This window comes from Condylura cristata, unplaced genomic scaffold (assembly GCF_000260355.1).
Source record: "Condylura cristata isolate star-nosed mole 26May11 unplaced genomic scaffold, ConCri1.0 scaffold00034, whole genome shotgun sequence".
NCBI lineage: Eukaryota > Metazoa > Chordata > Mammalia > Eulipotyphla > Talpidae > Condylura > Condylura cristata.
Genome location: NW_004567135.1, coordinates 2972404 through 2999896, shown reverse-complemented (window position 1 = coordinate 2999896; position 27493 = coordinate 2972404). Strand labels below are relative to the sequence as shown.

The following is a 27493-nucleotide window of genomic DNA, read 5'->3' as shown; positions in this document are numbered from 1 at the left end:
GGCGCCGCCCGCGCTCGGGGGCGGGGCCGCGAGGGGGCCGACGCCGTATTTCCAGCTTCAGCGATTGGTGCGACAGCTCGGGCAAGCCCCGCCCCCCGCCTGCGGGAGGAGGAGCCGGTTAGTGGGAGCCCGGGGCTCGAAACAGCTGATTTCTGAGAAACCTCCGCCCAGAAGCAGAACTGAGACTGGCTCGAGCCCCAAAGCTACCCGCTCCAGAAGAGGTGGGACCGGGTTGTCCACACGTTTGAGGTGGGAAGGGCGGGCTGAAATAATGATAATAATAATGATAATAAATAATAATAAAATCATAATAATACCCGAAACACCATTGGTGCTTTTGTGCTAAGCACCTAATTTAGGTTCATTGTTTTGTTTTTATTTATTTTATTTTTAAAAGATTTATTTATTATGCACACAAGAACTGGGGTACAGGCCGGAGGAGTGAGGGTGAGAGGATTCACCAGAGACAGAGTGGGGAGCAGAACAGGCAGAGGGACTGAAACACACTGCCGAGGGGTGCCGGGGCTGGGTCAGGAGGGGTCCGCTGGGCCCTGGGGGTCACTCTGTGGCCAGGAGCTAAACTCGTGCTGCAGCGGCCGCGGGCGGCTGCGTGGTGCTTGCTGTGTTTTATCCTGTTGCACCACCAGGCAGGACCCTCATTGTTTTGTTTTCAGTTTCCACAGATCCTCGGGTGAAAAGTCATTATCCACACATTAGACGTTTAAAATACTAAGCTTGGAGAAAATTTTAAAGGTACTGGCCAGTGACTGCTGAGACACTGACAAGTAGAGCCTGGACTCAAGACAAAATCCTCTGACTGCAAACCCCGAACTGTAAAATTTTACAGTTCTACCTTCCTCAGTAATAAATCAGAATTTGGATTTGGAACACACATTCAGCTTGTCAAAATATTCGATTTAATCATTTTGTGTTTATTGCCTTCTTTAATATCCCAAAACTCCCTTTCCTGTAAAGTAAGTCATAGCTTTTCAATGCTCCAAGAGTGACCTCCCTAGCCAGGAACTAGACATTTTTTTCTTTTAAGATTTATTTATGCACACAACAACTGGGGTACAGGCAGGGGATGAGAGGACTCACCAGAGACACAGTGGGGAGCAGAACAAGCAGATCCACTGAAACACATTGCTGAGGGGAGCAGCAGGGAGACAGGAGAGGTCTGCTGCACCCTGTGTGTCACTCCCTGGCTGGGGATCGAACTTGAGCTGCAGTGGCTGCAGAGAGAGAGCTTCATAGTGCTGCACTTTAATCCCTTGCACGGCCATGGAGGGCCTGCATTTACTGATTCTGACACCAGCTGGGGCATAGAGTTATTTCTTGCACATCATTTCCACAGGTGAGGTGTCTCTCAAACCCTCCGGCCGGTCTCTGGGTAAGGGGTGTTGGTATCTTCTTCATTGTAATACTGGATCAACCTCTGCACCCCAATCTTCACTGCAGGTTTAAGAGCAGCACTGATCCATAAGCCCATGGGTCCTCCTGACACTCCAGCCACGGTCATCAGAAGGTCATAACCCAGATCTAAGACCCCATCTCGGCCTCGCTCCTTGGCCTTGTCTGCACAGTTCTGAGACGCATAATACAGAGCTGTGCCGAGGTTGTAGTACATCCCCACCCCCGGTAGCATCCGCACGATGTTGTATACACTCTGCTCCTGCTCCTGCTCGCAGTCGCTGATGGAGGGGGAGCGCCGGGCTCTGTCAGGACCTGCCTGTCCCCTGGCCAGCAGTTGCAAAGCAGAGGTCAGGGTGTCCACTGACACACTCCTCCTCGTGCTTTTTCCTTTCTGAAGCTCTCGGAGATGTCGGATGAGGATCTGCGTAGCTGTCACCCCCCCCAGGCGGTAGAGCTGCTGCCGCAGGGTCCCGGCCTCCTCGGAACAGCCCATCTCCTCCAGGGCTCCCACCAGCGGCAGGCCCACCAGGAACTTGTGTGGAGATGCCATATGGGTGAAGCCAGACAGGGATTTGGGGTGCAAGGTCTGGCAGGACAAGGGGCCTGAGGAAGTCGGCCAAGGTCCCAGGGATGGTGGAAGGGGTGTAGGGACATTTGTCTGGTTTCCACATGAAGTGGCCCCCACAGGGTGCAGCAGGAGATAGCAGAGCAGCAGCCTCGCTGACCGCACGGTGAGTCTGAGACGGCACATTTCTGGGACGGAGGACCTGGAGAGGGAGACGCCAGACACACAGAAACTTCCCAGGGCTGTGGTGCACAGGGACCCGCACTCGGTGGGCGCCTTGCGCATCCCTCCGAGGTCTGTTCTTTCCAGTAGAGGCTCCAACAGGAACCGCCAGCCTGTGCTCCCACCCGGGCCTCCCCGCCTCAAGGCATGGGGCCTTCCTCCACTTTATTCCCACCCACTGTTAGGGCTCCCCATTACCACACAGTCCAGTTGCCGAGAAGTGAGATAGGTTTGTTTGCTTCTCTTGCCTGTTCTGTTCTGTCCAGTTCGCTCTCCCACAAAACAGGAGAAACTTACTTTCCCCATTGATCAGTATGGATGTAATCTGCAAATATTTGTCCGTTTAACGCTTGTTCTCCTATTACACGCTCGACCTCAGCCCTAAGACGCTGCCCGCTCTCTGGCATTCCCATGGCCTGGCACCTTTCTCCTGGGACTCCTGTGATGGGACCCAGGACACTCAGAGTCAGGAGATAGGAGATGGCTACGAGTCTTCCTTATTTTATTTTTCTCTTCAGTTTAAAATTTCAGTTGGCAGAGCTGCTCTGATGGCACACAGGTTCAATTCAGCACTATCAAGCTGTCTGCAGCCACTGCAGCATGAGTTCAGTCCCCGGCCTGGAGCAGACCGACTGTCTCCCCGCTGCTCCCCTCAGCAGTGTACCTCATCAGTCTGCTTGTTCTGCTCCCCACTGTCTCTGGTGAATCCTCTCACTCCCCCTGCACCTCTGGCCTGTACCCCAGTTGTCTATGCATAAATAAATAAATCTTAAAAAAAAAGCCAGAAACTGGGAGCACCTGAGTGCAGAGGGCAGGCTCACAGCAGCCACATGTGTGTCTTAGCACCGGGATGAAACAAAGAACATACGGCTGTCCTAACACTTCTAACTGCTGTGTCTCACCTTGAATAGAGCCTCGGGAAAGGACCCTTGTCACTGAAGCGGAATTCTTGATAGAATTTTCCCATAAAACGCTTCAGAGTAACTGTGGAACTATGATAAATCACACAGTCATCATCCATAGACACTGAAAGATTCTGAACTTGGGGGTTTCAGCTTTTTGCCCAATTCTTCGACATATTCCCAAGACTCATGCTGCAGTCCTAAATTCTTTGAACTGTGTCACAGCAGCTTGGGGAAGGCCTCTAGGCAGAAGCACGGGTGGGGTTTCAGTGGCGCCTTCTCCCAGTCCCACCAGGCTGAGCTGAGTGTGGGCCTCAGTTGGGCAGCCGCCTAGGGGCCACCCCAAGCAGAGCTGCAGAGGATGGAAAAGGGGCTGTGTGCAGGGGTCCCGGTGGATCCTGGAGGGGGCTGCCCAGTTTTCGTGAAAATGGCTACAAGTTCAGGGATTCTGTTTAGGCCTTTCTTGGCAAGGCCGAGACGGAGACACTGAGGCCTAGCAAAGGGCAGCTTGGACTCCGTGAAGATCGCGGAGGACGCAGGACAGCTTGGGAAGCAGGGAATGGCCAGGGAGGAAGACAGAGCAAGGCTGAGAGGGCGAGGGAATGTCTTAGTCCCTGGAGGCATCCCTCTCCCAGAACCACCTCATGCCTACTCTTGGCTGTGGGGGTGAAGTCAGTGGAACAGCACAAACATCTTGGCTTTGTTATTTTCGTGACCTGAAGGACTGTTTTGTATATTTATTTTATTTCAATATTTGTAAAAGATTTATTATGCATACAGAAGTGGAGTACAGGCCAGAGTGAGGGGCGGTGAGAGGATTCCCCAGAGACAAGAGTGGGGAGCAGAACGGGCAGATCTACTGAAATCCACTGGAGGGGGGGTGTGGGTGGGAGGGGGAAGTAGGGAGACAGGAGAGGCCTGCTGCGCCCTGGGGGCCACTCAGACTTCACACGGAGGCCATCCGGTGTGGATGGTTTTTTTGAGTTTTTGTCCACCTTCTCCTTTATCGCTGCCAGAACCATGAGGCAGCCAGAAAACAGATGGCTTCCAGGAACAGTGAAGGACACAGCACTTGCAAATATTTATGCATCTCCCTGCAGCCTAGACTTTGCGCTCCTCACCTTTGCTCCGAGCTGACAAACAGCCTCTTCCCCCCGTTGGCGCCGGCAGCCCAGCCCCATGTCCCTGCAGAGGTTACCGTGGACCTCTGTCCAGGAAGAGGAAACCTTTTCTTTGTCTCTATATGAAAGGGAAATGGATGAATTTTCTGGAACCCCAAATCATGTGGCAAGAGTTGTTGGGACGGAATGAAGTGAAAAAAAAAAAACAAAAACAAAACAGGAAAAGTCTGAAAAGTCATTCAACATCATTCTTAGTTTAAGATAAGAATTCAGGCCCTCCCTGGTGGCTCACAGGGTCACAGTGAGCACTGCAGGCTGCTGAGGAGCCTCAGCACGAGTTCGATCCCCCACCTGGAGATGACCCCTAGGGCCAGGCAGGCCCCTCCTGTAGCCCTCAGCAGTATGCTTCAGTAGATCCATCTGTTCTAATCCCCACTCTCTCTGGGGAGTCCTCTCCCCCCCCACCCCTCTGGTCTGTACCCCAGTTCTGCATGCATGCATAAATAAATCTTTTAAAAAGATCATCCAGTGCTCGCTTCGGCAGCACATATACTAAAATTGGAACGATACAGAGAAGATTAGCATAGCCCCTGCGCAAGGATGACACGCAAATTCGTGAAGCGTTCCATATTTTTATCTGGTGATGGGAAACCCGCGGGGATTACAATCGAGATGGAAAAAAAAAAATGTGCAAAAAAAAAAGATCATCCAAACCATTTCCAAATGTGAAACTGGTAGAAGTGCTCACCTCAGCTAGAGCCCCTGGCCTCTCCCACAGCCCTGTCCAGGCTCGGGGCTTCAGACCCAAGCCTGCACCCCCAGCCATGCTCCTCCTCCCTTCGCCTATACCCCGATTCCCCTTGTACCTGGTGTTTTAAGTACTTGCTTGGAGGCGCTGTAAAGAAGCTGCACATACTTCCAGTACTCAGCCGAGGGGTGTTGACCTGTGCCTCCGCCAGGGAACCACGACGGTCGCCAAGCACGTCCACGGCCTCCCTCCCCTTCCCTCCTTCCGCTCATCCCCAGGCAACCATGATTCGGTTTCTGTCCCTACAGGTGAACCTGTGGCTTCTAGGCTATTCTGAAAGTGGAATTATGCAGCAAGTGCTCTTTTTGTCTGACTTCTTTCCCGCAACATAATTGTTTTGAAGTCCATCTAGGTGGTCACGCTTCATTCTTTTCACTGCTTAGTAATTGACTATTGTGTGAAAATTCACTGTATATCACATGTTGATGGGCCTTTGGGTTGATTGGAATTATTTTTTCACTAACTAATTTTTCTCCTTACATCACTGTACTCTCCATAGTTCCCCTGTGTTTCCAGTTTCTCCTCTCAAAATGAGGCGCTGTGAACATGCTTTTGTTTCTGTTGGGTAAAAATCTAGAGGCGGGGGCCCTCCCTGGTGGCGCAGGGGTTAAAGCGCAGCACTGTGAAGCTGTCCACAGCCACTTCAGCAGGAGTTCAATCTCTGGCCGGGGAGTGACCCACAGGACACCGCAGACCCCTCCTGTCCCCCGCTGCTCCCTCACCAGTGTTTCAATGGATCCATCTGTTCTGCTCCCCACTCTGTCTCTGGGGAATCCTCTCACCACCCCTGCACCTCTGGCTTGTATCCCAGTTCTGTGTGCATAAATAAATCTTTTAAAATAATAAAATAAAATAAAAGCGTGCATGCCCATGTTTATAGCAACTCTATACCAACCTGCCAAGAGGTGGAACAATGCAGGTGTCCTCAGCACAGGAGTGGACACACACACAGATACCCAGTGTCATTTTCACACAGGAAGGGAATGAACTGGTGCTGTCATGTGGATGCAGTTTGAGGACAGCTGTGAAGCAGTCAGACGCAGAAAGACAGGTCAGGCATAATTCCATCCCACTCACATGAAGTATGTAGAGTCCATTCTAGAAACAGAAAGGAGAAGGAGGTAGAGAGAGGCTGAGGAGACAGGAAATAGGACAGTTTTGCCAGCCAGAAAGGCCCTGGAGCTGGGTGGCACACATTACTGAGCAACATTACTGAACATGGAAGAAGTAGCTAAGAGGTTACATGTTTCTTTGACCACAACAACAACAAAAAAAGTTAACTCAAAAAAGGAAGTGAGAAAATGTTTTTAGTGATGAGGTAGTTTTAGAATGAAGAACACTCAGATTGCATGGATTCTCAAGATACCAGGAAACACATGAACAAAGATCCCTACTGAATGGCCACTGGAACAAGAGACAGACTGGGTGACGTACAAAACAGGGATTTGCGGGCCCTCCCTGGGGGCGCAGCGGGTTAAAGCGCAGCACTGAGAAGCTGAAGCCACTTCCGCTTGAGTTCCATCCCCGCCCAGGGGCTGACCCACATGGCACAGCAGACCTCTCCTGACTCACCCGCTGCTCCCCTCAGCAGTGGACTTTGCCAGTCTGCCTGTTCTGCTCCCCACTCTGTCTCTGGTGAAACTTCTCACCACCCCTGTGCCTCTGGCCTGCACCCCAGCTCTGTATGCATAAACATCTTTAAGCAAAACAAAACAGGAATTTGTTTCTCACAGTCTGGTGGTGGAGGAGCTGGCAGGCCTGGCTCTCCTCGGCGGCATCTCCACGTGGGGCCACGCCCACTGCCCTCACAGGCCTTTTCTCTGCACTCACGTGTCCTGCTGTCTCTTCCATATCTTACTGGCCCCTGGCCCCACTGTCCTAGGGCCCCACTCTGAGGACCTCATTTAACTTAATTCTCCCCTGAAGGCCCAATTTCCAAAAATAGCCTCCCTCAAAGGTTAGGCCTTCAAGGTATGCATGGGGACAGAGAGGCGAAGGGACACAGCTTGGCCCATTCCACCTTGACTTGCTACCGGGCAGTAGCAAAAATGCAAGTTATGAAGAATTTAAAACCTACGCGGAAAGAAAAACTAAACTTAGGTCCTCAACAGTACCATCCTCAACGCTGAGGAGACACATGGAATTAGTACTCACGGTATTGGACAGAGTTGATCTAGAACATCCCTCATCCAAAAAATGTTAGGTAATAGAGGTCTAGAAATTGTGGAGGTCGTAAAACTCGGGCTTGTAACTGATTCTACCGTAATACACCCCCGGTCTTAAGCAGAGAATAAGCCTCATTCCTGCCACCCGGAATGGTGAGATTGATGTCATCTGACCTTTTTTTTTTTTTAAAGATTTATTTGTTCTTACAGAACTGGGGTACAGGCCCAAGATGCGGAGGGTGAGAGGCTTCACCAGAGACAGAGCGGGGAGCAGAATAGGCAGATCAACGAGGTACACTGCTGAGGGGAGCAGTAGGCGGGTCAGGAGAGGTCTGCATGCCATGTGGATCTTCTCCGGCGCAGGCAGGGATCGAACTCATGCGGAAGTGGCTTCAGCTCCTAGTGTAGTGCTTCAACCCACTGCGCCACCAGGGAGGGTCCTGACTATTTTTTGAAAAGATTGACTTATTGATGCACACAAGAGCTGGGGTACAGGCCAGAGGTAGGGGCTGAAAGGATTCCCCAGAGACAGAGTGGGGAGCACAAGCAAATGTACTGAAATCCACTGCTGCGGGGAGCAGCGTGGGGAGACGAGAGGTCTGCTGCGCCCTGGGGTCCCTCCCTGGTTGAGAGTTGAACTCGAGCAGCCGCTGCGGGCAGCTTCAGAGCGCCATGCTTTAACCACCCATTGTGCCACCAGGGAGACTGATGAGATCTATGGCATCTAATTAATTCTCAATGTGAGAATCATGAGACCTGCTGGGCTCCAGGCCCGTCCGACCTCTCTCTGGGGAATCGCCACTCATTTCAGGACAGAATAAAGCAAGCACATATGATTTAAGGAGTCACACGACTTTATTATGAAAGGCAAAAACTTCTGAGGTGAACAGGTTTCTCTTCACCGCAAGGACAATCACAGGCTGCTATAATCACGCTGAGTGTTCTGTTTCATACATGGGAAGCAGGCTGAGGGGGCTGGTGTTCTTTTCAGTTACTCAGTTCTGAAGTAATGCTACTGCTCTTGGGCACATCTCAGCCATCCTGGGTCAGGTTCTGTGCTTTTAGGTTTGGGGCCAGAGAATTCCCCTACTTTACAACCAGGCTGAGACTTAACCCCTGACACATTTTCATTTCTCTTTTCAGTTTAAAATTAACATAACCATGCCACAGGACCCAACTGGAGAGTTAAAACGTGAAAGGCAAATGAATGGAAGATTACAACACCCTTCATGCCTAGAATATAATAAATTCACAATATTTGATAATGGCAAGAAAAACTGCAAGGAGAAATCGATGCTAGAACCTACGAAGAAGGGGGCGAAGTGAATTCCAGGCCCATGTGCTCATCAGGATGGAAACAGCAGCAAACTCCGCTGACAGCCACCTGCCGCGCCCAGGCCTGACGCACTGTCCTCGCAGACACTGGGAACAGACTCAGGAAGCTGAGGCGGGCTGCTCTACCCAAAATACGTTTGCCACTGTCTCCATACGGCGTCCAGGAAAATGCGAATCAAAAGGGCTACAAAACGCTCAACAAAGTACAGCTGATCTTCTAAAGGCATCGAGATATTCTGAATTTCAGGGCTTTTTATCAGCCTTTCGCACTGCTTTTCCAACAGCGCCCAAGATTCTTCCGAGCACTGCTGGGTGACTTGGGTGGCAGCGTTTTTGAACTCTGTTATCAGTTCACTGGGAGGAAGCTTCTCAGCAAATTCAACCATCAGCATTGCTGTCTCAAAGAGCACCCAGCCACGGTCAGACTTGCACGCCTCAGGAAGGGTGACTGACCGCCGGACCCGCCCCGGCTCCCCGGCAGATACCCCCAGGCCCCTGGGGACCACCTGAGTGTCACCAGCCCCTCCCTCCTCCTTGTGCCTTTTCATCTCACGGAGGGTGTCCGCGGTGTCCTTTTCTCCCATCCCAGTAAGCTGCAGCTGCAGCATGTGAGCCTCGGTGGAGCAGCCAACCTCCTCCAGGGCCAGCTCCTGAGCCAAGGTCGACAGGTACCTGGGCAGAGGGGCGAGGGACGGGGCTGTGTGCAGGAGATACTGGCAGGTCTTGGCATCCAGGAGAGGAGCCTGTCTGGAGAGCACGTTTGGGGGATGTCCAGTGCCCCTGAACGACGGCTGCAAGTTCAGGGGTCCTCTCTGGACACTGCTGGGCAGGGCGGCCACGGCGCCCAGCGAGACGTAGCAGAGCAGCAGCACCGCCCGGATCATGGTGGCTTGGGGGAGCAGCCCTGCTGGAGAGAGTCAGGGCTCAGCCCGGGAAGCGGGAAAGGCTTGGCACACACACTCCAAGGGCTCTTGGAGCTGCTGTCTCAGCCCCTGGAGGCATGTCACGCTGGCCACAGCTCAGTGCCCCTCCCAACCAGGCTGCGGCCAACCTTACCTGCTTCGGAAAGACACGAGCCGGAGGAGCGAGACGGCCGAACGCGTCCTTGGCTGGATGCGGCCGAGATCTCAATGATTCCTTTATATGCTCCACCTGTCTGGCTCGGTCACTGTTTGTCTTATGAAAACGGTGAAAGACCTAAGAGGTCACAAATATTTATCCAATTCCTCATCGCTCAGACTTTGTCCTCCTTACCTTGGTTCCTTTTGCCAACAGGCTTCCCTTTGGGACTAAGGCCTGCTGTCCCATCAGGATTTCCCCAGACCTAAGCCTAGATCCACAAAAACAGCCCTAGACTTTGGGGAAACAAGAATATAAAGGGCAGGGGGACAGGAATGACTTCTGGGTAGAAACCCCAAAATGGTTCTTTCATGAAGAGACCAGGTAAAAAATGGGAACAGAGAACCTATTGTTAAGTCAGACCAAACCAGAGAAATTTCTGGTTTTGCCTTAATCCTAGCCTGGATGAGGAAATGCAATCCGGAAACAGGAAGACAGCTTTATTCTCCCACATACAACCCATCTGCACCTTTGGGTAACCACTCTCAACAGACACCTGATGATGTTCTGCATGTGCGTTGACTACTATACATAGAAGGCGCTGGAAAAAAGTGTGAATTGGCCATGTTAATGACTACTGCTTTCTGGGAACTAAAATAGGACCTAATCCTCACTTCTAAGGTGCTCGCAGTCTAATGGGGAAAAGCTTGCCGGGGCATGCTATGGCTGGGGGCTCAGAGCGACCCAGACTTCAAAAGCAAGCACGCTGGGATTCCTGAGACGTAGCAGGAGCTAGGCAGCCCCTCAGGAGGCCTGGCAGCATCACGTGTGGGTCAGGGCTGCTTTGCAAGGACAATTGAAAATTGTCTGATGGGGCCTCCTGGTGGCGCAGGGGTGAGTCTCAGCGCCATCAAGCTACTGCCAGTCACTGTGGCATGAGGCACGAGTTCGATGCCTGGCCCAGGAATGACCCACAGGTGCAGCAGACCCCTCCTGTATCCCGCTGCCCCTCTGCAGTGGACTTCGTTTACCTGTTGTGGGGAATCCCCTCAACACGGCCACCATCTCTCCCCTACACCCCAGCTCTGTATGCATAAATAAATCTTTTTTTGGAATTATTTATGCACACAGAACCAGGGTACAGGCCAGAGGTGCAGGGGCGGTTAAGAGAATTTACCAGAGACGGAGTGGGGAGCAGAACAGGCAAATCGTGGAAGTCCACTGCTGAGGGGAGCAGCGGGCGGGTCAGGAGAGGTCTGCCACGCCATGTGGGTCTCCAGGGCGGGGATCGAACTTGCATTGAAGCAGCCACAGCTAGCTTGCAGTGCTGCGCCACCAGGGAGGGCCCCTGCATAAAGAAATCTTAAAAAAAAACAAAAGATCTTGCAAGAAATACTTTTCTGTGTCTTCAGTGGCAAAAGCAGAAACAAAGGAAGGCAAATGGTCTCTTGAACCCTAACAGCTAGCTTTAGGAGTCTGTCCGCGCACGGAGCAGGTGGAGGGCTGGGTGGTAGCTGCGAGTCAGGTCAACACTGACGACTTGTACTTTTACACGTTTTGTTTAATACCAAACCCCACCCCAGACCCGCGGAGGGCACCGCAGTCCCGCCTGTGGACTGCAGCGACTGGGGCATCTGAGGAGTGTTGGGGTGATCACAGGAACAGACAGGGGCGAGGGGGCAAGCCCTCCCCCTCATGGAGTCCCACCGCTGGTGCTGGTGGCCACCTCCAGGCCGGGAGAACAGACGCCCACTGCGCGCCCTGCCCCTGCCGCGGCTCCCTAGGGTGCGCCTGCGGGAGCGCGGGGACTCTGGCGGTGCTCGGGGCAGCCCCGGAGACACCAGGGACGCGCCGCCAGCCCGGGGGACACAATGTGAGGCCGCCGGCGCCGCCTGCTGGGACTTGGACTCGCTCCCGGCCTTCAGTCGCTTTCCTCGTCATCCTCAATCCGAAACCGTTTCTTCTCTCGGATTCCTGGTGCTCCCGGCTCTGGGGCGAGAAGCGAGAACACCCCAGGTCAGGGCAAGGGCGGCGTGTCTGCCTTGGGCTGAGGGTGCGGGCAGGGGCCGCCCTCACCTGTGCTCCCCACATCCTCGTCGTCGCTGTCCAGCAGCCGTCGCTTGGGCGCCACCTCTGGCGAGTCTCCCCCAGCAGGAGCTGGTCCCTCTGCGATGAGCGATGAGCGGGAGAGGGCAGTGACAGGCGAGTCCTCCTGGTCTCGCCACCCACCAGCCCTCTGGGAGGCCCCGTAAGGTGCCGGTTACCTGCTGGGAGCGTCAGGCCGGCGCTTGCCCTCGGGGCTGGGGGCGCCCCTGCCAGGCCTGGCTCTCCGGGCGCTGGCTGGAGCTCCTCCTCCTCCTCCTCCTCCACTCGACCCAACGAGGCTGCAGCCCCCCGAAGCTGGCTGGGGCTCAGCTTGGCAGGAATTCGCCAGAAGGTTTCCTGCAAAGAAGTTGCCGATGAGAGTACCGGGAAAAGGCCGCCTCAGACCGGCCAGGAGTCTGTGAGTGACCCGACGGGGTGAGGCCCACGCTGAGTCCACTTCCCGTTACTGAGTAGAAGCCGCTGGGCAGGGCGGCGCCTGCTCGTCAGAGGCCCCTAGGAGAGGAGCTGCAGTCTGGTGCATAAACTCATGACTTCCGAGCATCCACGATGAATGAAGCGAGCCCCGCGCTCTGAGGGAGTCACAGCGAATGGGACAAAGCGCCAACACCCAGGGCTGGCAAATTCCCCCAACTACTTTCACCTCTGAGGAGGCGGCCATCGAACTAACTTGAAGGTTGGACGGAGACGGTCAGGGAGAGGGTGGGGCGCCCCTCACCCCTGGTGGGCAGCCGCAGCCTTCCAGCAAAGGAACTGGCATGATCGAGCAGCGGGGCGCGGCAGGTGGCCGGGGGGGCTGTGCCGCGGGCTGTGTGGGCAGCGTGGCGGGAGGCCACAGGCGGCCTGTAGCTCAGAAGCTATGGCCCCTGCGTTTTGTTTCTCTTTTTTTTAAAGACTTATTTATTTATGCACTCAAGAACTGGGGTACAGGCCAGAGGTGCTGGGCGTGAGAAGATCCACCAGAGAGAGTGGGGAGCAGGGCAGGCCACCGACGAGTACACTGCTGAGCAGAGCAGCGGGGAGACTTGGGTCAGCTGTGCCCTGTGGTCACTCCCTGGCCGGGAATCAAACTCGTGTTGCAGCGGCTGCGGACGGCCTCACAGTGCAGACTTAACCCCCTGTGCCACCAGGGAGGGCCCCGGGGACCCCATTTTACGAACAGCAGGAAACCACCAAGAGCTCGGGGCAGGGAGCACAGCCACAGCCGTGCTTTGGAAAGCTAAGTCGGGTCGCTCCTTCCTTTAGGAGCGAGGAGCAGCTGAAGAGCGGATGGCGGGACAGCTGCTGCAGGCACCTGATCAGAGGGCAGGAGACAGGACAGTGCGAGCGGCTGCCGGGGCGGGCGCGGGCTATTCCCAATGGCACCACCGCACCCCGGCTGACGCAGCAGCCGGCACTCACCTGTCCGGAGGCCGGAGGCCGGAGGCCCAGCTTGCGCAGCAGCTGCTGGAACTGCTCGTCTTCCATCGCTTCCTCATTCTCTTCGGTCAGTGGCACCAGCGGTACGGCCTGGGCACACCCTGGGAGGGGGAAACGGCCGCGCAGCGGCGACGTGGAGAAAGCTGCCCTTGAAGCCCAGAGCCGGCGTGCGCGCCGCCAGCGCCCGGCCCGGCACAGGCCACCTCCACTCACTGTCAGCTTCCCGGTCATCAGCTACTCGAGTCAGGCAGTTCTGGAGCCACAGGAGGGGGGCGGAGAAGCCTGGGAAGAGGGGACATTTAGGCAGGGCACGCGTGCCCACCCTGCGCCTCGCAAAGGGCCGCACCTCAGGCCTCACCTGCCTGGTGCAGGCTTCGCCCAAGGCGCCCAGTGGCCAGGACCGGGCTACCCCTGGCTCGCTCTGCTGCCACACTGTCTGCTTTCTCTTCATCCTCTCCACTCTCTTCCTCTGCCAGGTTTTCCTCTTCTTCCTGGCAAAAATCTTTCAGGGATTCCTCCCCATCAGGCTGAAATTCAGTGGGGTGAGGAATGGGAAAAGGAGACAAATGAGGACCTGCGTGGAGGCCGCTGGCCCCTGACCACCCCACTGAGGGGACGGGCCCGAGGAGCCTGAGGCAGGACAGTCTGGGCAGGCCACTTCGAAGCAGGGGGTGGCCCAGTGGGAGGCTGTTACCCAGGGAGAGGGAGCCGGCTTCTTTTGACGCTTCTTATACAGCTCCCGACGGTCAGCCGCCAGCCCCAGCGCCAGCAGTTTATCCACTATCCGGGCCCGTGAGCGTTTGGCTGTGAGATTCTTCATGATGTGACCCAGGACATCTAGAGAGAGGGCAAGAATACTCTGGGTGTTGGGACCCAGGCGCAACAGGAGAGGGGAGTGGAGGAAGGAAATCAGAATTCTCTAGGAAGAAGCCAGACCAAGTCATTCAAAAGTGACACCACAGGCCCCCCGTGGAGCAGGAACTAGTAAGGCGCAGCGCTGTGCAGCCGGCGCAGCCACTGTGGCCCGAGTCCCACCCCGGCCAGGAGGGCCCCCAGGGCGCGGCGGCCCCCTCCTGTCTCCCCGCTGCCCCCTCAGCAGTGGGTCTCAGGGGATCCGCCTGTCCTGCTCCCCACTGTCTCTGAAATGCTCGCATCCCCACACCTCTGGCCTGCACCCCAGTTCTTGTGTGCATAAATAAACAAATCTTTTTTTTTTAAAGATTTATTTATTTATTTGTACAGAACTGGGGTACAGGCCAGAGATGCGGAGGGTGAGAGGATTCACCAGAGACAGAGTGGGGGAGCAGAACAGGCAGATCGACGAAGTACACTGCTGAGGGGAGCAGCGGGCGGGCCAGGAGAGGTCTGCCGCGCCCTGTGGTCGCCTCCGGGGCAGGCGGGGATCGAACTCATGCGGAAGTAGCTTTAGTTTCTTAGTGCTGTGCTTTAACCCGCTGCGCCACCAGGGAGGGCCAAATAAACAAATCTTTTTAAAAAATGACACCTCAAATACCTAAGTGGACGGAAGCGGTAAGACCTTCCTGGGAGCAAGAGGAACAGTTGACTCTGCCTGGCGGCTCCCGGCACCCGCCCACTCACCCCCTGAGGTCCGGAACTCCTCGAATAGCCGCTGCAGCTCCAGCTCCTGATCTTCTGTCCACAGCACAATGTTGGTTCCTTTCCTGTTTGGGGGTGCCAGTGAAGGATGGGGACCGGAAAAGGACAGAGAACCGCCCTCGCCATTCCCTGCGCGCACTGCCGTACCTCTGGAAGTCCTTGACACTGTCAGCCAGCCCCAGCCGTACCAGATGGTGGATGACCTGCTTGCGGGTCCGAGGAACAGTGCCCAGGCGTGCCAAGATGGCGTCCACCACGTCCTGCCCTGTGTTGCAGGAGGAAGGCGTAAGGAGGGCTCGCGTGTAGCTGGCCCTGCTCGGGGCGCGAGCTCAAGGCCTGTACCTTCCACATCCTTATGGGCAAGGTACAGCTCCTGAAGCCGGGCCTCCTCCTCTGGGCTCCACACAGGGGCTCTGCGGCCAGCTGCCCTAAAGGGGAAAGGAACCGGGGACATGCAGGTTGCTGGTTCAGGAAGAGCCCAAAGGTCCTCTCTGGTCAGTTTCGCCAGGAAAGGGCCGGGGGCAGGGGGAACTCGGAGAAGGCAGCCCGCCATGGGGGCCGCTTCCTCCTCTCCCCTCCTTCCTCTTAAGAACCTTAAAGTCTGAGGTCCGGCCCTCCCTAGCCCTCCCTAGTGGTACAACTGGTTACAGTGCAGCACTGTGAAGCTACCGGTAGCCCCTGCAGCGTGAGTTCCATCCCCGGCCAGGGAGAGACCCTCAGGGCCCAGCAGACCCCTCCTGTCTGCCCGCTGCTCCCCTCCGCAGTGTTTCAGTGGATCTGCCTGTTCTGCTCCCCGCTGTCTCTGGTGAACCCTCTCACCCCCGCACCTCTGGCCTGTGCCCCAGTTCTTATATGCACAGATAAAGCAATCTTTATTTAAAAAAAAAAAAGTCTGAGCATGTTTGATGTTTAGAAAAAAAGGACACCAAAGCCAAACTAAGAGCTTCCAGCCGACGGACCCACCGCTCTGGGTAGGGAACGCGCTATCCCGGACAGCTGTGGACCGCTGAGGTGAGAGGGGAAGAGTAACCAGCCTGTGGGCCTCTTGGCACATCTTGACGGGACACACACAGACCTTGTCTGGACCCCACTGTAGCCTCATGAAGGACCACGAAGGACACTAGAGAGGGGAAACCCTGAGGCTCCAGAACCAAAGCCCGTGGAGGGCCCGCAGCAGGGCCCTTCCCAGGACACACTGCCCCGCCGAGACGGAGCAAGGCTGGTCTCAGAGCCGGCCAGCTCCTGCGGCCCTGACCCTGTGGCCACGCCGCTCCGCCGCCTGCCGCCCACTCACCCACTCTCCAGGGTGCCGTAGCCCTCGGTCATCTCTCGAACCACGGCTGTGTTCTTCCAGAACAGCAGCTCCACGAAGGCCTTCTGGTTGACGGCAGCCAGTGCAAAGAACTTACCCAGGATGTATCTGGCAAAAGTCACCAGCTCCTGCGGGCGAGGCTGCTGTGAGGGCGGTGGCCGCACAGACACGAGCCTGGCCCCTCCGTGTCTGCTCTCCACCCGCCACTCCAGCCCCCCAACTGCCAGCCAACTTGTTACCACTCTCGTGTCTCCCGCTTGACACCCCTTAGTCCCTTTGCTCCCAGACGAAAAGCCGTTAGCCCAGGGCTCTGCGTGGCCTCCAGAGCCCTGCCCTGGTGTCCCCTCACTTTGTAGGCCCCGGCAGCAGGGTCGCTCAGCAGACGGTTGAAGAGGCAGAACAGTGAGAGCTGGAAGAGCAGGGCCTCCATCCTGAGGTCGTGGGCCAGCCGGTGCAGCATCTTGACGACGCAGTGGTTGGTGTGGGCGCTGTTCTGCCGGTAGCTCCGCAGCAGCAGCACGTAGGCCCGGACCACAGTGGAGCACGCGAAGCTGCACCAGCCAGGGAGGCGCGGACGTCAGCCAGCGAGGGACGCGGCCGCCCCGCAGCCCGCAGCTCTGGCCCGTGGGACCGACTCAGCCGTGTCGCGCGCACCGTTTCAGGTAGTCCAGAAAACTGAACTCCTTCTCCGACACCTGGACCGCCTGCAGCTCCTCCTGCTCCTCCTGCACCTCCTCCTCCTCCTCCTGCTCCTCCTGCTCCTCGCCCTCCTGCTCCTCCGCGCCTCGCTCCTCTGGCAGCGGCTGCCCTGCAGGAGAGTGAGGGCGGCTGTCTCTGCTGCGGAGAGCTGGAAGGCCGTGGGGGACGCGAGACTCACGGGGCAGGGGCGCAGCCAGGATCTGTTTCAGGAGCTGAATCTCTTCCTCTGGGGAAAGGTCTTGAGAGCCAAACACATCTCCTTCTGGCCATACCTCCCTGCAGTGCAGAGGAAAAAGGTTTTGGTCAGAGCGATTTTGATTTACAATTTGAAGCGGGAGAAGAAACAAAGACAATTTCACTGATCCGCTGGAAAGAGAAAATAAACTAACTCAAGAATAAAACAGACTAAGAAATATTTCCTTCATGTTCCATGTCACAGTGCAAATCACATAAGAACAGAAAGTGGGGCCTCCCTGAGGGTGCAAGGGGTTAAGTCTCAGCAACTATGAACCTGTCCCCAGCCGCTGCAGCATGAGTTCAATCCCCAGCCACAGAGGGGCCCCCAGGGCGCAGCAGACGTCTCCTGCCTCCCTGCTGCCCCCCTCAGCTGTGTGTTTCAGTGGATGCACCTTTTCTGCTCCCTGCTCTGTTCTCTGGTGAATCCTCTCACCCCTTCATGCCTCTGGCCCACACCCCAGTTCTTGTATGCATAAATACACAGATCTTTTCTTAAAATGGTATAAAAAATATATATATATATATATATATATATATATATATTATATATAAATGAAAACAAAATGCAGACAATCTAAATGCTTGACACTTGGTAGAACAAATGTACAGCTCACACGCCGGCATCATGAAGACATTAATCGTTACAGAAATACACCTGATGAGAAATGATGCTCACGACACACTGAAAAGTAGGAAATTACTATAGGTTAGTATGTGCAGTATTTAGTCTTTGTAAAAGAAGGAACTTCCACAGGAGAACTGTGGAAGATGGTTATCTTTGGCAGTGGAATTATTTATTTTTCTACCAAGTAACTGTCTCCTGGTCTTTCTCAAAGATAAAACAAACAAAAATCCCAAATATACTAATGGAAACTCCCCAGGACTCAGGGCTCAGCACAGAGACGCACAGCGTCTGGGTCTAAGAATTCTGGAGACCGAGACGGCCGAGCCACAGTGCGGGCGGGAGCTGGGCCGGGGAGGGCGGCGGGCCTCACCGGGCAGCCCTCAGGAGCGCCAGTGCCTGCGGGGCCTGGCCAGCCAGGAGGCCGTCCCGGATCTTCAGCATGGCGTCGGCCCGCTGCTCTTCCACGGGCACCTCTGAGGCCGCATCAAAGGGAACCATGGAGTCCAGGCTCAGGTCAGGGTCCTGGAGAGGGAGCCAGGCCACGGGTATGCGCAGGCAAACCCACCCGCCCGCCCACCCTGAGCGCCCAGAGAGGCAGGCTGCTGCGACGACCCACCAGGGCACAGCGCTGCAGCTGCTCAGCCAGCGGCGGCCACAGCGCGTCCAGGTCCTCTGGGCTGCGGGGCACAGCGCCAGGGCCAGCGGGCTCCTGCGGGGCTTTCTTCTTCTTCTTCCTCTTCTTTCGCTTGTTCTACAAAGAAAGACCCGCCTTAGGACGGCGTGAGCGCTGAGGGGACATTCCTCCCGTCAGTGTCGTCTCACCCTCTTCAGACGCGTTAAGCAGACGTTCCCACTGTGGGCCACCCGCAGAAATGGGGGCCAAAGGTGGACAGTTTTTCCCTTCCCTCAAGGAACCTACAGTCTAGTGGGGAAGGACAGGTAATAAACAGGTAATGAACGGCCTCGTGAAAGCAATGTTATCTTCAATGCCTACAGAATGAATAGATTTGCTATGAGGATATGACGCTCTTTGTAGAGAATTCTGGAAAGGCTTTGTAAAAAGCATAGCGCTACATTCACATAACTCTCCCGAAAGGCAGGAGCGCGAGCCGGTATCCCAGAGCTGACCCTCCCGAGCCTCTGCTTGCCCCAGGCAAAGCTGTGTGTAGACAGGAGGGGCAGGGAGCCCTTGAGGTCTGTGAGGAGTCGATGCTTTCATCTGAGGCTAGAAGCATCGTTCTGGTGCCCGCAGCTCTGCCCTGGCACTGGCACGAGTCACCGCGCCTGCCGGGGTCCCAGAAGGGGCCAGGGCTGCAGACCAGGCAGCATCTGCCCCGTACAAACTCCTGGTGAATGAGCGCACCACTGAGCCGAGTCAGCAGGCCGCACGGTACCGCGCCTTGTGACGTGCTGCAGCCCACGAGTGACAGCACGAGTGTGACAGAGCTCGGGGTCTCCGGGACGCGCCCCTTGACTCAACCTTCCTGCTGAGACTTTTCGTCTGTTATTATTTCATTCCAGGCTCACACGGCAATGTGTGATCTGGACACTGACATGAACAGCCTGAGTTCACTCCCATAGGCACTGACCCAGGAGATCCCAGATCTGCTTTTAATTTAAGGCTTTCTATTTCACTCCAATGTTTCAAATTTAAGCAGGAAATATCACAGCATAACTACTAAATTCTGAGATGATGAATCCCTGAATCCCTGAGTGATTCAGTAACTCGTAACTCTGGGTGAACTGAGATATTTGCGGCAGATGAGGGATTACTCTAACGGGAGAAAGAAATGTTAGCGGACTCATGCTGGCAACACGCATAAAGAAGGCGCTGCCCCTCTTCACCAGAGCAGTTCTAAGAGACCAGCTCAAGCTGCAGAAATGTGAAGAGAAGTGTCCTGCCCACCCCCTGCCCCACCCCCGGGCGCACGCCACCTGCACCACCAGGCTCCCGCGGTGCCGACAGAAGCGCTCCAGCATCTTGAGGAAGAGGTGTGTAGTTTCCACCAGGTCACGCAGGAAAGAGCGGGGCTGCCATCTCTCGTCAAACTTCCGGAAGAGTGCCAGGAAGAGCTCTCGGTACTCCATCACGTAGAAGATGTTATCTAGAAATAGGGAGAAGCAAGGGATGGAAGGAGGTCGGGAAAGCTTGGGGCAGGAGAGCTGGAGGAAGGGTGAGCTGAGGAGCGTGAGGTCCTGGTCAAGAGACAGGGAAAGCCAAGCCAGAAAGAGGCCAGGCCTCACTCTTGATGATGCGGCTGCTCTCCCTCACAGCCTCCTCCGGGGACATGTCCATCTCGTTCACCGTGGCCAGGAGCTCCTGATAGGCCTTCAGAGCCAGGTGCATCCTGCAAGGCAAGGGGCGGAGGGAACGGGGGCTCACCGGGGACACTGGCTCGGGGAGCAGTGCGAGTCACCCCACACAGCGCGGCGCCACCAAACCACTCCCTGGCCTGACCACCTTCACTCTGCACAGGTGGAAAAAAAGCACCGTCCGGTAGTCAGGCATTCAGATTTCCAGCCCGGCCGAACCGCCCGCTCTGACCCCAGTTCTCCCTCCACTCACCGACGTGCCCAGGAGGCAGCTTCCTTGCGGTCAGTCAGCATCATTTCGTAGTAGGTGGTGAGGTTCTGTTCAATGAAGTGGAAGGTCCGGACACTGAGGGTCTCAGAAACCAGGCCCGGCCGGAAGGAGGCGGCTCGATTGAAGGCCATGAAGAAAGCCAAGGCCCACATGTAGTACGTCTCGTCGTGCTGCTGGGCCTTCTCCCGAAGCAGATGATCCTAGCGTCCAGGAAGAGAGGGCCACCGTGTGACCTCGGGGCTTCCATGTTCTCCTGTCCGGTGGCCGTGGGGCGAGCCCTGGACACCACGGCACCAGTGTCACCTGTCGTGCTCTCCTCAGGTTCTCCACGCTCCTTTTCCCTTCCCCTGAGGCAATTCCTCTAGATATTTTTCCAGGCACATCAATAACCCACTCCCTCCCCAGCACCCCCATCTCTCCCTAGTCGCCCACAGCCAGGGCGGGTCCCTCACTCGCTGCCCTCAGCCTGCCCTTCCGTCCGCCCTCTGAGGCGCTTACCTTCACCGAGGCCATGAGCCGGTTGTAGCAGTTCTCCAGGAATTCAGCGCAGAAGTCTCTGAGGAAGAGCCGCACGTTGAGGGCAGAGCGGCGCTGGGCGGGCAGCTCCCGGGCAGCTTGGCGACGTTTGGGAACCCTTCGGGGCTGCTTCCCCAAATCCGAGCTGTAGTTTTGGAGCTGGGGGTGTGGTTGGGATGAGTCACTCCTCTCTGCCACCCACAGCTCTCTCCACATTCTTGGTGCTGCGGTTTTCTCAAACAAGCTCTAGAAGTTTCACCTGGTACTAACTGTCCATACAGGTGAAGTGCGGCCAGCACTGGGGCCGCCACTTCTCCCTGTGTCTCCAGCGTTCTCAGACCCACGACAGAGTTGTCACATGCAGAAACGCTCACCCTTCCTCGCACGGCCCCCAGCCCCACGGGGTCCCTGCCCTAGGTGGTGCATACTCACACTGTGGAGACCTTTGTGAAAGATGAGGTCCCTCTCCCCGATGGATTTCAACCCCTGAACGATGTAGGAGCCCCCAAATCGAGAATGTCTGAGGAGGAGAAAAACTAAGTCAGGGAAGCCCGATTCCCCAGGAGCCCTGCAGAGCCTGTGGTCACAGTCAAGGCCTGCGGTCGCCACCCACAGAGGCCCAAGGCCGCACACCCAGGAGTGGGACGCAGCGGGCGCCGGGCACTCACCGGTTGCCTCGCTGCAGGGCTCGGGTCTTGCGCTCCGCCACCTCCCGCTGCCGCAGCACTGCCAGCTCGGCCGCATCTGAGCTCCGCTCCTGAGCGCCGCGCCCCTGCGCCACTCCTGCCAGCTGCTCGGGGCTCTGGGCTCAGAAAGAGGAAGGGGGCGAGTGCACAGCACCCTAGTCTGGGTGCACACCACGGGCACAGAAAGCGAACGCCACAGGGCTGGTGACGGGAGACCCAGCCTTGCCCCGCCCGTCGCCTGCGCGCGTGGCCCCGCAAGGGCGATTCGGCCACGCAGCAGGAAAGCTCCAGGGTGAGGGGCCGGCCGGGCAGCAGGCGCTCACCTGGTCCCGAAACAGAAGGGAGACGATCTCGAGCACATGGAGGCTCCACTGCTGCTCAGCGGGCGAGCTGGCCAGGAAGAGCAGCAGGTCGTCCAGGCCGCTCAGGTGAGTCGCCCAGAGAAGCTGGTCGTGGACACTGGCGGCGTCGTCCACCCGCTGCGCACAGAGAGGGAGGAGACAAAGGCAGGCGCTCGCTCCCGCCCCCGCCTGAGGCGCTCCAAATTGTGCGCCAAATTTACGGTCCTTAGGTTCTCTGCCCAGACTTTTCGGAGGACAGAAAAGCCTCAAAAGGCAGTTTAGCTCCATCAAGCACAGACCACAAACAGCCCAAGACCTGCTCACCCTCTCCTGATCCGGGTCGGCGGGGACGTGGAGGATATTCCTGACCAGCAGCAGGATCCGCTCAATCAGCAAGTTGTCCTCCTCCTGCCGCTCCTCCCAGCCCTAGTCGGAAGAAAGGTGAGGGGGTCAGGCCCAGAGACTTCCTACCACCGCAGGTAGCGTCCACCCCAGCTGGAGGGCTGAGGCGAGGAGGAGAAGCAGGATGCAAAGGGAGAGTGCAAGCAGCCTTGAAGCTGCTGACTGGAGGGTGTAGCCCCAAGAACTGGGCCCACAGCACCAAACTCAGGACGGCCTAACAGTGCCCACGGGGCGCTGTCCCGAGATCCAGGCCCTCGGCGTCCCAGGAGAGCCCGAACGGCAGCAGACTCACTCACCAGCTGGAGCAGCTCATACAAGGTCTCGCTGAGGACGCCAAACACCTTCTCACTGGCACAGGCCTAGAAGTAGGGCAACAAGCCTTGGGGAGTACCCATCCACCCTTCCCTTGGCCCTCACTGCGCCCAGACTGCGGGAAAGCTCACCTCTTTGTAGGCCTGCAAGTAACTCAGCACCTGCAGAAAATGGTGCCGGAAGCTAGGATCCTGGGGCACAGAGCCAAAGCAGAGCAAGGCTGGCTGGGTCAGGTTCACCATCAGCCTGGGGAGACAACGAGGGCGAAGATGCTAAGCTTCCTCACTGGGCGACGGGCCCCTCCATCCTAGCGTGACAGGCTGGGACAGGGAAAGCTGAAAAGCTGGACCTGATGACAGCATCAAAGAGCGGCTTGTCCCGGCGGTGCTGGGTCAGGATGGGCAGAAGGTCACTCTGCAGGATCTGGGCTGCTCCCAGCTGCTGCCGCACATCGCGCGTCTCATCCTCATGCCTCAGGTAGCGGATAAGGTCCTTCACGCTCTCTTCAGGGACAGAACAACACGTGAGAGAACCCCGGAAGAGCTCCGCCCCGGCCCACATGCTCCTCATACCCATGGGCTGAGAAACGCAACTGCCCTCCGTGACGCATGCGATTCTTTTTTAACCTGCTTCCTCGGAAAGGCGCTCACCTAAGCAATCTGGTTCCTTGTGGTACGTGTCTCCCTCCAAGTACCCTAGGGCACTACACGTGGCGAGAAGTTCGCAGTTCATCCTGTGTGAGTCCACACATCAGAGGGCGCAGAGGTAGGGGAGGGGCTGCCAGGACGACAGGGCCTGCAGACAGGGAGAGACCACTGGAGCCCTCGCCAAAAAGTGGGTGCAACAGCACAGGGCCCTAATTTTCAGCGCATTCTGAACAAGTTTGTCAAATGCTTCTTTCTTGTTGCAGCCAGAGTGCCACCCCCAGCCGGGAAAGCTTGCCTCAAGGTTCTCCCTGAGGGAGAGCAAAGGGCTCCAAGCCAAGGGTTTAGCACCTGCTCGTACTCTGCCTTGGGTCCATACGGCAGAGTCTGTTTCAGGGTCAAGGTAACGGTGTGGAAGGCAGCGTTCACTAGACAATGCCATCAGTTCTGTGACTTGTACTCGAGAGTTCTGCAGCTTTTTGGAGGCTGTGACCGTGACACCCACCCCTCTTCGCCTTCCACAAACACTACTATTCCTCTTACAGGAGTGAAGAAAACCCAACTCTGGTCTCTCCCTGGTGGCGCAGCAGTTAAGCGCAGCACTCTGAAGCTGTCCGCAGCAGCCACTGGAGCTTGAGTTTGATCCTCCTGGCTAGGGGGTGACCCCCCAGGGCGCAGCAGACCCCTCCTGTCTCCCGCTGCTCCCCTCAGCAGTGTTTCAGTGGATCTGCCTGTGCTGCTCCCCAATGTCTCTGGGGAATCCTCATCGCCCCCATACCTCTGGCCTATACCCCAGCTCTTTTGTGCATAAATAAATAAATCTTAAAAGAAAAAGAAAAGAAAACCCAACTCTGACCACAAAGTGATGCCAGCAGGGCCTGAGGGGATGTGTAGAGAAAGTTCTTTCCTAGCCAAAGTTACTCCTAAATACTGGTCATCTCAGAAGCCAGCGGCTAACATGACGAGGAAAAGGGCAAACAGGAACCGATTAAATCCCTGTCACTCTCCAGAAAGAAATCTCATCCTGCTCCGAAACACGTCCCTGTTCTTAAGGTCTCTAAGCCTCATCAGATAATCAGATCCAGTCAGGACGTCCGCGACCTGACTCTGAAACCGCAGGCACTACCTTGCTCCCGGGAAGCCAAGCTCCTGTGGGAAACCAGGACTATGCATGAGCCTTGCCCCTCGGCCCTGTGAGCGGCCCCCACGCCTGCCTGGAGCCCGCCGCGGCCCGCCACGCCCAAGCGGACCTGCCCTGAGACCGAGGCGCGACGCCTGACTAGCGCTCGCGCCCATGGAACTGCTCCGGTCCTCTCCGCGGCCTACCGTTCCTCTCCCCCCGCCAGGGAGGCTCTCGCGGGGTGACCAGGAAGACAGAAGGGAGACTTCCCTTTGCTGTCCTCTCTCAGCCCGGAGGCGGGGCTCCAGGGAGGCACGGGACTCCCCAGCTTCCACAGGCACACAACCCCAGAGGGAGGGATTCACCCTTGTCCTCTCCAGAGAGGAGGGACCTCGAGGGGGCGCACCCCGCGGCTTAAGGGTGCTGAGTCAGCACATCCTCCTCCAAAAAGACACAGCGGCCCATTCTGGCACCATAAGGTGTGGGTGACGGAGCTGTGGGTGACTCCCAGAGGCAGCCCCACAGTTGTTCCTATCACCACCCCCTCCCCCGCTATTCTCAGCCAACCAGTTCTGAGGACTCAGCATTTGTAAAATTGCCCCAGCAAACTAAAACCCCTGCTTTCAACACACCATTTACCTAACAGGCAAAAACAACAAGTCATCACCGCATGCTGTGACCTGGATGGCGAATAAGACTGGTGGCGGAAAGTTAGGGGGCGCGCAGTTCCTGCAGACTCCTGCAGACTCGGGAAGGGAGGAGGTTATGTCAGAGGCCCAGGACTTCGGGGTCTAATCCCCGGAGAGTAACAGGCAAAGGAGGAAGAAGCGGGCAGACGCCTTGGTGTAAAGCTCCAAAGCAAGGTCCTGGGCAAGCTGGCAGCCCCGGGCCCTCCGAGGCGACTCACAACGGGCGTTCCAGGCCCCCAGCAGCACTACTGCAGCCAGTCAGCTGGGAGAAAACAGTCCGCTCTTCATGTGGCTAACTAGAAGCTAAACACCTAGTCTACCTGGCCTCGCACTCCTCCCCAGATCACCTGCAATCTGGTCACTTGGCTCAGTGATCCAACACCACGCAACCCACCACTTTCTCATATTTTTTCAAGAGACTTAGCATAAAAGAGCTGGGGTTCAGGTGGGTGAGCGGGTTCACCAGAGACAGGAAGGGCCGCTGCACCCTGCATCACCCCTGGGGCGGGGATGGACTTGTGTCACAGCGGCTGCGGACAGCCTCGTCATGCTTCGGCTTCACCTGCTGCGCCACCAGGGAGCACCCCCCCCCCCACTTTCTCTTAGATCCATGGCTTGGCGGTCTCCTCTGGCTAATGAGTCCCTCCCAGATGAACACACACATACAGGGCTGAGGACAGAGCCCATTCATGGTGGGCTCCCCGCTCATGGTCTCCAAACCTTTTTTCCTTCCTTCTGGAAGGCTCATCCTCCCTTGACTCTAGGTCATGGCCCACCTGACCCTGAAGGTGCAGCCACACACCACTCCTGAGCTCCTCTCCCGAGACCCAGCAATAGGGCAGGACGATGGCCCTATCACGCCCTAGGTTTTTCCTCCTCCAGGACCGCACTGGGTTCTCACACAGTAATTACCCACAACAGACCTTTCCTCCTCTATGTCCTTGTGAATGCACTGAACTCTGGAACTTTCATGGGAGAGATTTAGTAAAAATTGTTAGATGCAAATTGATATGAAAGAAAGAGCAGTACAGTGACCAGATGATGGAGCCTGAGTCTGACCTCACAGCTCAGCCATCACAGCCAGCCTTAGCTTCCTCATGAAGGGAAGCCCTTTCCTGTAAAAAACTGGGGAAAGGTGGCTGTAGCAGTCAGAGGGTATCACTCAAGATTTCTCAAGGAAGGGCCTCCCTGTGGCACAACAGGTTAAGCTGCAGCGCTATGAAGCCGGCGACAGCCACTGCAGCACGAGTTCAACCCCAGCCAGGGAGTGGCCTGCATGGCGCAGACCTCTCCTGTCTCCCCACTGCCCCCTGGGCAGTGTACTTTATCAATCTGCCTGTTCTGCTCCCCACTGTCTCTGGTGACTCCTCTAACCGCCCTCCACACCTCTGGCCTGCACCTCAGTTCCTGTGTGCATAAACAAATAAACCTTTAAAAAAAATAAAAAAGTGCTGTTCATCTGGATAACACCTATGTACTGAGTTCTGGTCTTAGGCAGGCCTGTCACTGCCCTCTGCCCCCAGATCCTCCTTGCCTGAGCCCTTCCTGCCCACTCAGGTTCACAGCAGACTCACTAGTTTGCCTCCAGCCTGGTGTGTTTACCAGGTCCAGGAGAACGACCTTCTGATGCCCGAGGAGTCTAAGCTCCCTTAGTCCAGGGGCCTGAGCACTGTGCACATAAACGTTAGGAGCTCAGGACCCTTCCTTAGTTGAATTCGAAGGACACAAAAGATAGACTGCTCGGACCTTGGAGGGCTAGAAACAACAGTTTCAGAAGGACGGAGGGGCAACTGAGCTCAGTCCTGAGAGAGAAGTTCCTTTCGCAGAGAAGCGACAGGAGTCCAGCAGCAGGAGCCTCGCGCTGAGGTGTGAAGGCGCACAATGCAGACACTCTCTCTTCCTTTTCAAGTGCATCAGGTAGGACAAATACAAGGGAGCGTGGAAAATGCGGCTGAGCAGTCGGGCGGCATGAAAGGCCACCTCGCACACCCGACACCTGATTATGGGGCCAATTTCGTCCGAGAACGGTGCCTACATGCATCTCTGCTTCTGGCCTGGTTTCTGACTCCGTGTAGGGAGCGACTGAGATAAAGGAGAACTTGCTCTCGGCCCACCCTCGAGCCGGCCGGCCGCTCCCCCCGCCGGCCGCTGCCCCCGCCGGCCGCTCCCCCCAGCACACAGGAGCCCGCCGCGCCCAGCCGTCGGGGGAGAGATGGACCTGGATCCCTCCCCGCATCTGCGCCACGCAGAGTATCCGAGATTCCGGGGAGGCTGTAACACAGGCTGTCTCCTGGCTTCCACCGGGGAAGAAGGGAACGAGAAGCCCCCCACCCCCCGGTACCCCCCCCAAAAAGACCCACGGCTAGGTCGAGCGCCCGGCGTTTGGCCAGCTGGGACCCTCAGCTGCACGAGCTTTTTCGGACCCGAACTGCAATGGGGAGTTCGGCGTGGGAAGTCGGGCGGCCTGGCCTGTGTGGAGCCCAAACCTCCCCACCACCACCCGCACCCCGGAGGACCCACCGCGAGCGGGACGCCGGCGGCGGGACCCGCGACGCGGGAACAGGGACGCCGGGCTCGGAGCTGCGCATGCGCGCCGC

General features: G+C 56.7%; 3 protein-coding genes across 4 annotated transcripts; all 3 read right to left on the bottom strand.

The window, feature by feature from the left end:
• Nucleotides 1-1366: 1366 nt before the first annotated feature.
• On the bottom strand, nt 1367-2263 carry LOC101624817 (apolipoprotein F). The gene has a single exon (XM_004692438.1). It carries the CDS (start codon nt 2261-2263, stop codon nt 1367-1369), a length of 897 nt encoding a protein of 298 aa, XP_004692495.1.
• Nucleotides 2264-8051: 5788 nt separating this feature from the next.
• On the bottom strand, nt 8052-9991 carry LOC105854341 (apolipoprotein F-like). The gene is made up of 2 exons (XM_012732365.1): nt 9588-9991; nt 8052-9435 (listed from the first exon to the last, which is right to left on the bottom strand). The coding sequence occupies exon 2, from the start codon at nt 9413-9415 to the stop codon at nt 8654-8656; it is 762 nt and encodes a 253-aa protein (XP_012587819.1). The 5' UTR covers nt 9416-9435; nt 9588-9991; the 3' UTR covers nt 8052-8653.
• Nucleotides 9992-11011: 1020 nt separating this feature from the next.
• Nucleotides 11012-23225, bottom strand: TIMELESS (timeless circadian clock). Of its 2 annotated transcripts, XM_012732646.1 has the most exons (28): nt 23094-23225; nt 22793-22946; nt 22575-22689; nt 22428-22490; nt 22054-22155; nt 21712-21867; nt 21371-21504; nt 21135-21222; nt 20685-20861; nt 20169-20386; nt 19847-19950; nt 19538-19707; nt 18219-18353; nt 17973-18124; nt 16919-17016; nt 16696-16849; nt 16391-16592; nt 16024-16169; nt 15072-15157; nt 14877-14994; nt 14712-14794; nt 13807-13949; nt 13471-13639; nt 13326-13394; nt 13095-13213; nt 11855-12032; nt 11667-11756; nt 11012-11579 (listed from the first exon to the last, which is right to left on the bottom strand). In XM_012732646.1, exons 1-28 carry the CDS (start codon nt 23173-23175, stop codon nt 11512-11514), a joined length of 3573 nt encoding a protein of 1190 aa, XP_012588100.1. In that variant the 5' UTR covers nt 23176-23225; the 3' UTR covers nt 11012-11511. The 2 variants fall into 2 exon arrangements, with proteins under 2 accessions (XP_012588100.1, XP_012588099.1); XM_012732645.1 differs by having other exon boundaries at nt 16696-17016.
• Between the last annotated feature and the right edge of the window lie 4268 nt (nt 23226-27493).

Coding starts and splice junctions, on each gene's coding strand:
- LOC101624817 (XM_004692438.1), bottom strand. CDS start 2,263: ATGCGCAAGGCGCCCACCGAGTGCGGGTCCCTGTGCACCACAGCCCTG.
- TIMELESS (XM_012732645.1), bottom strand. CDS start 23,175: ATGAACTGCGAACTTCTCGCCACGTGTAGTGCCCTAGGGTACTTGGAG. Junction 14,995..15,071: donor TGCCCATAAGGATGTGGAAG/GTACAGGCCTTG, acceptor CCTGCAACACAG/GGCAGGACGTGGTGGACGCC. Junction 13,395..13,470: donor GCGAAGCCTGCACCAGGCAG/GTGAGGCCTGAG, acceptor CCCTCTTCCCAG/GCTTCTCCGCCCCCCTCCTG.
- LOC105854341 (XM_012732365.1), bottom strand. CDS start 9,415: ATGATCCGGGCGGTGCTGCTGCTCTGCTACGTCTCGCTGGGCGCCGTG.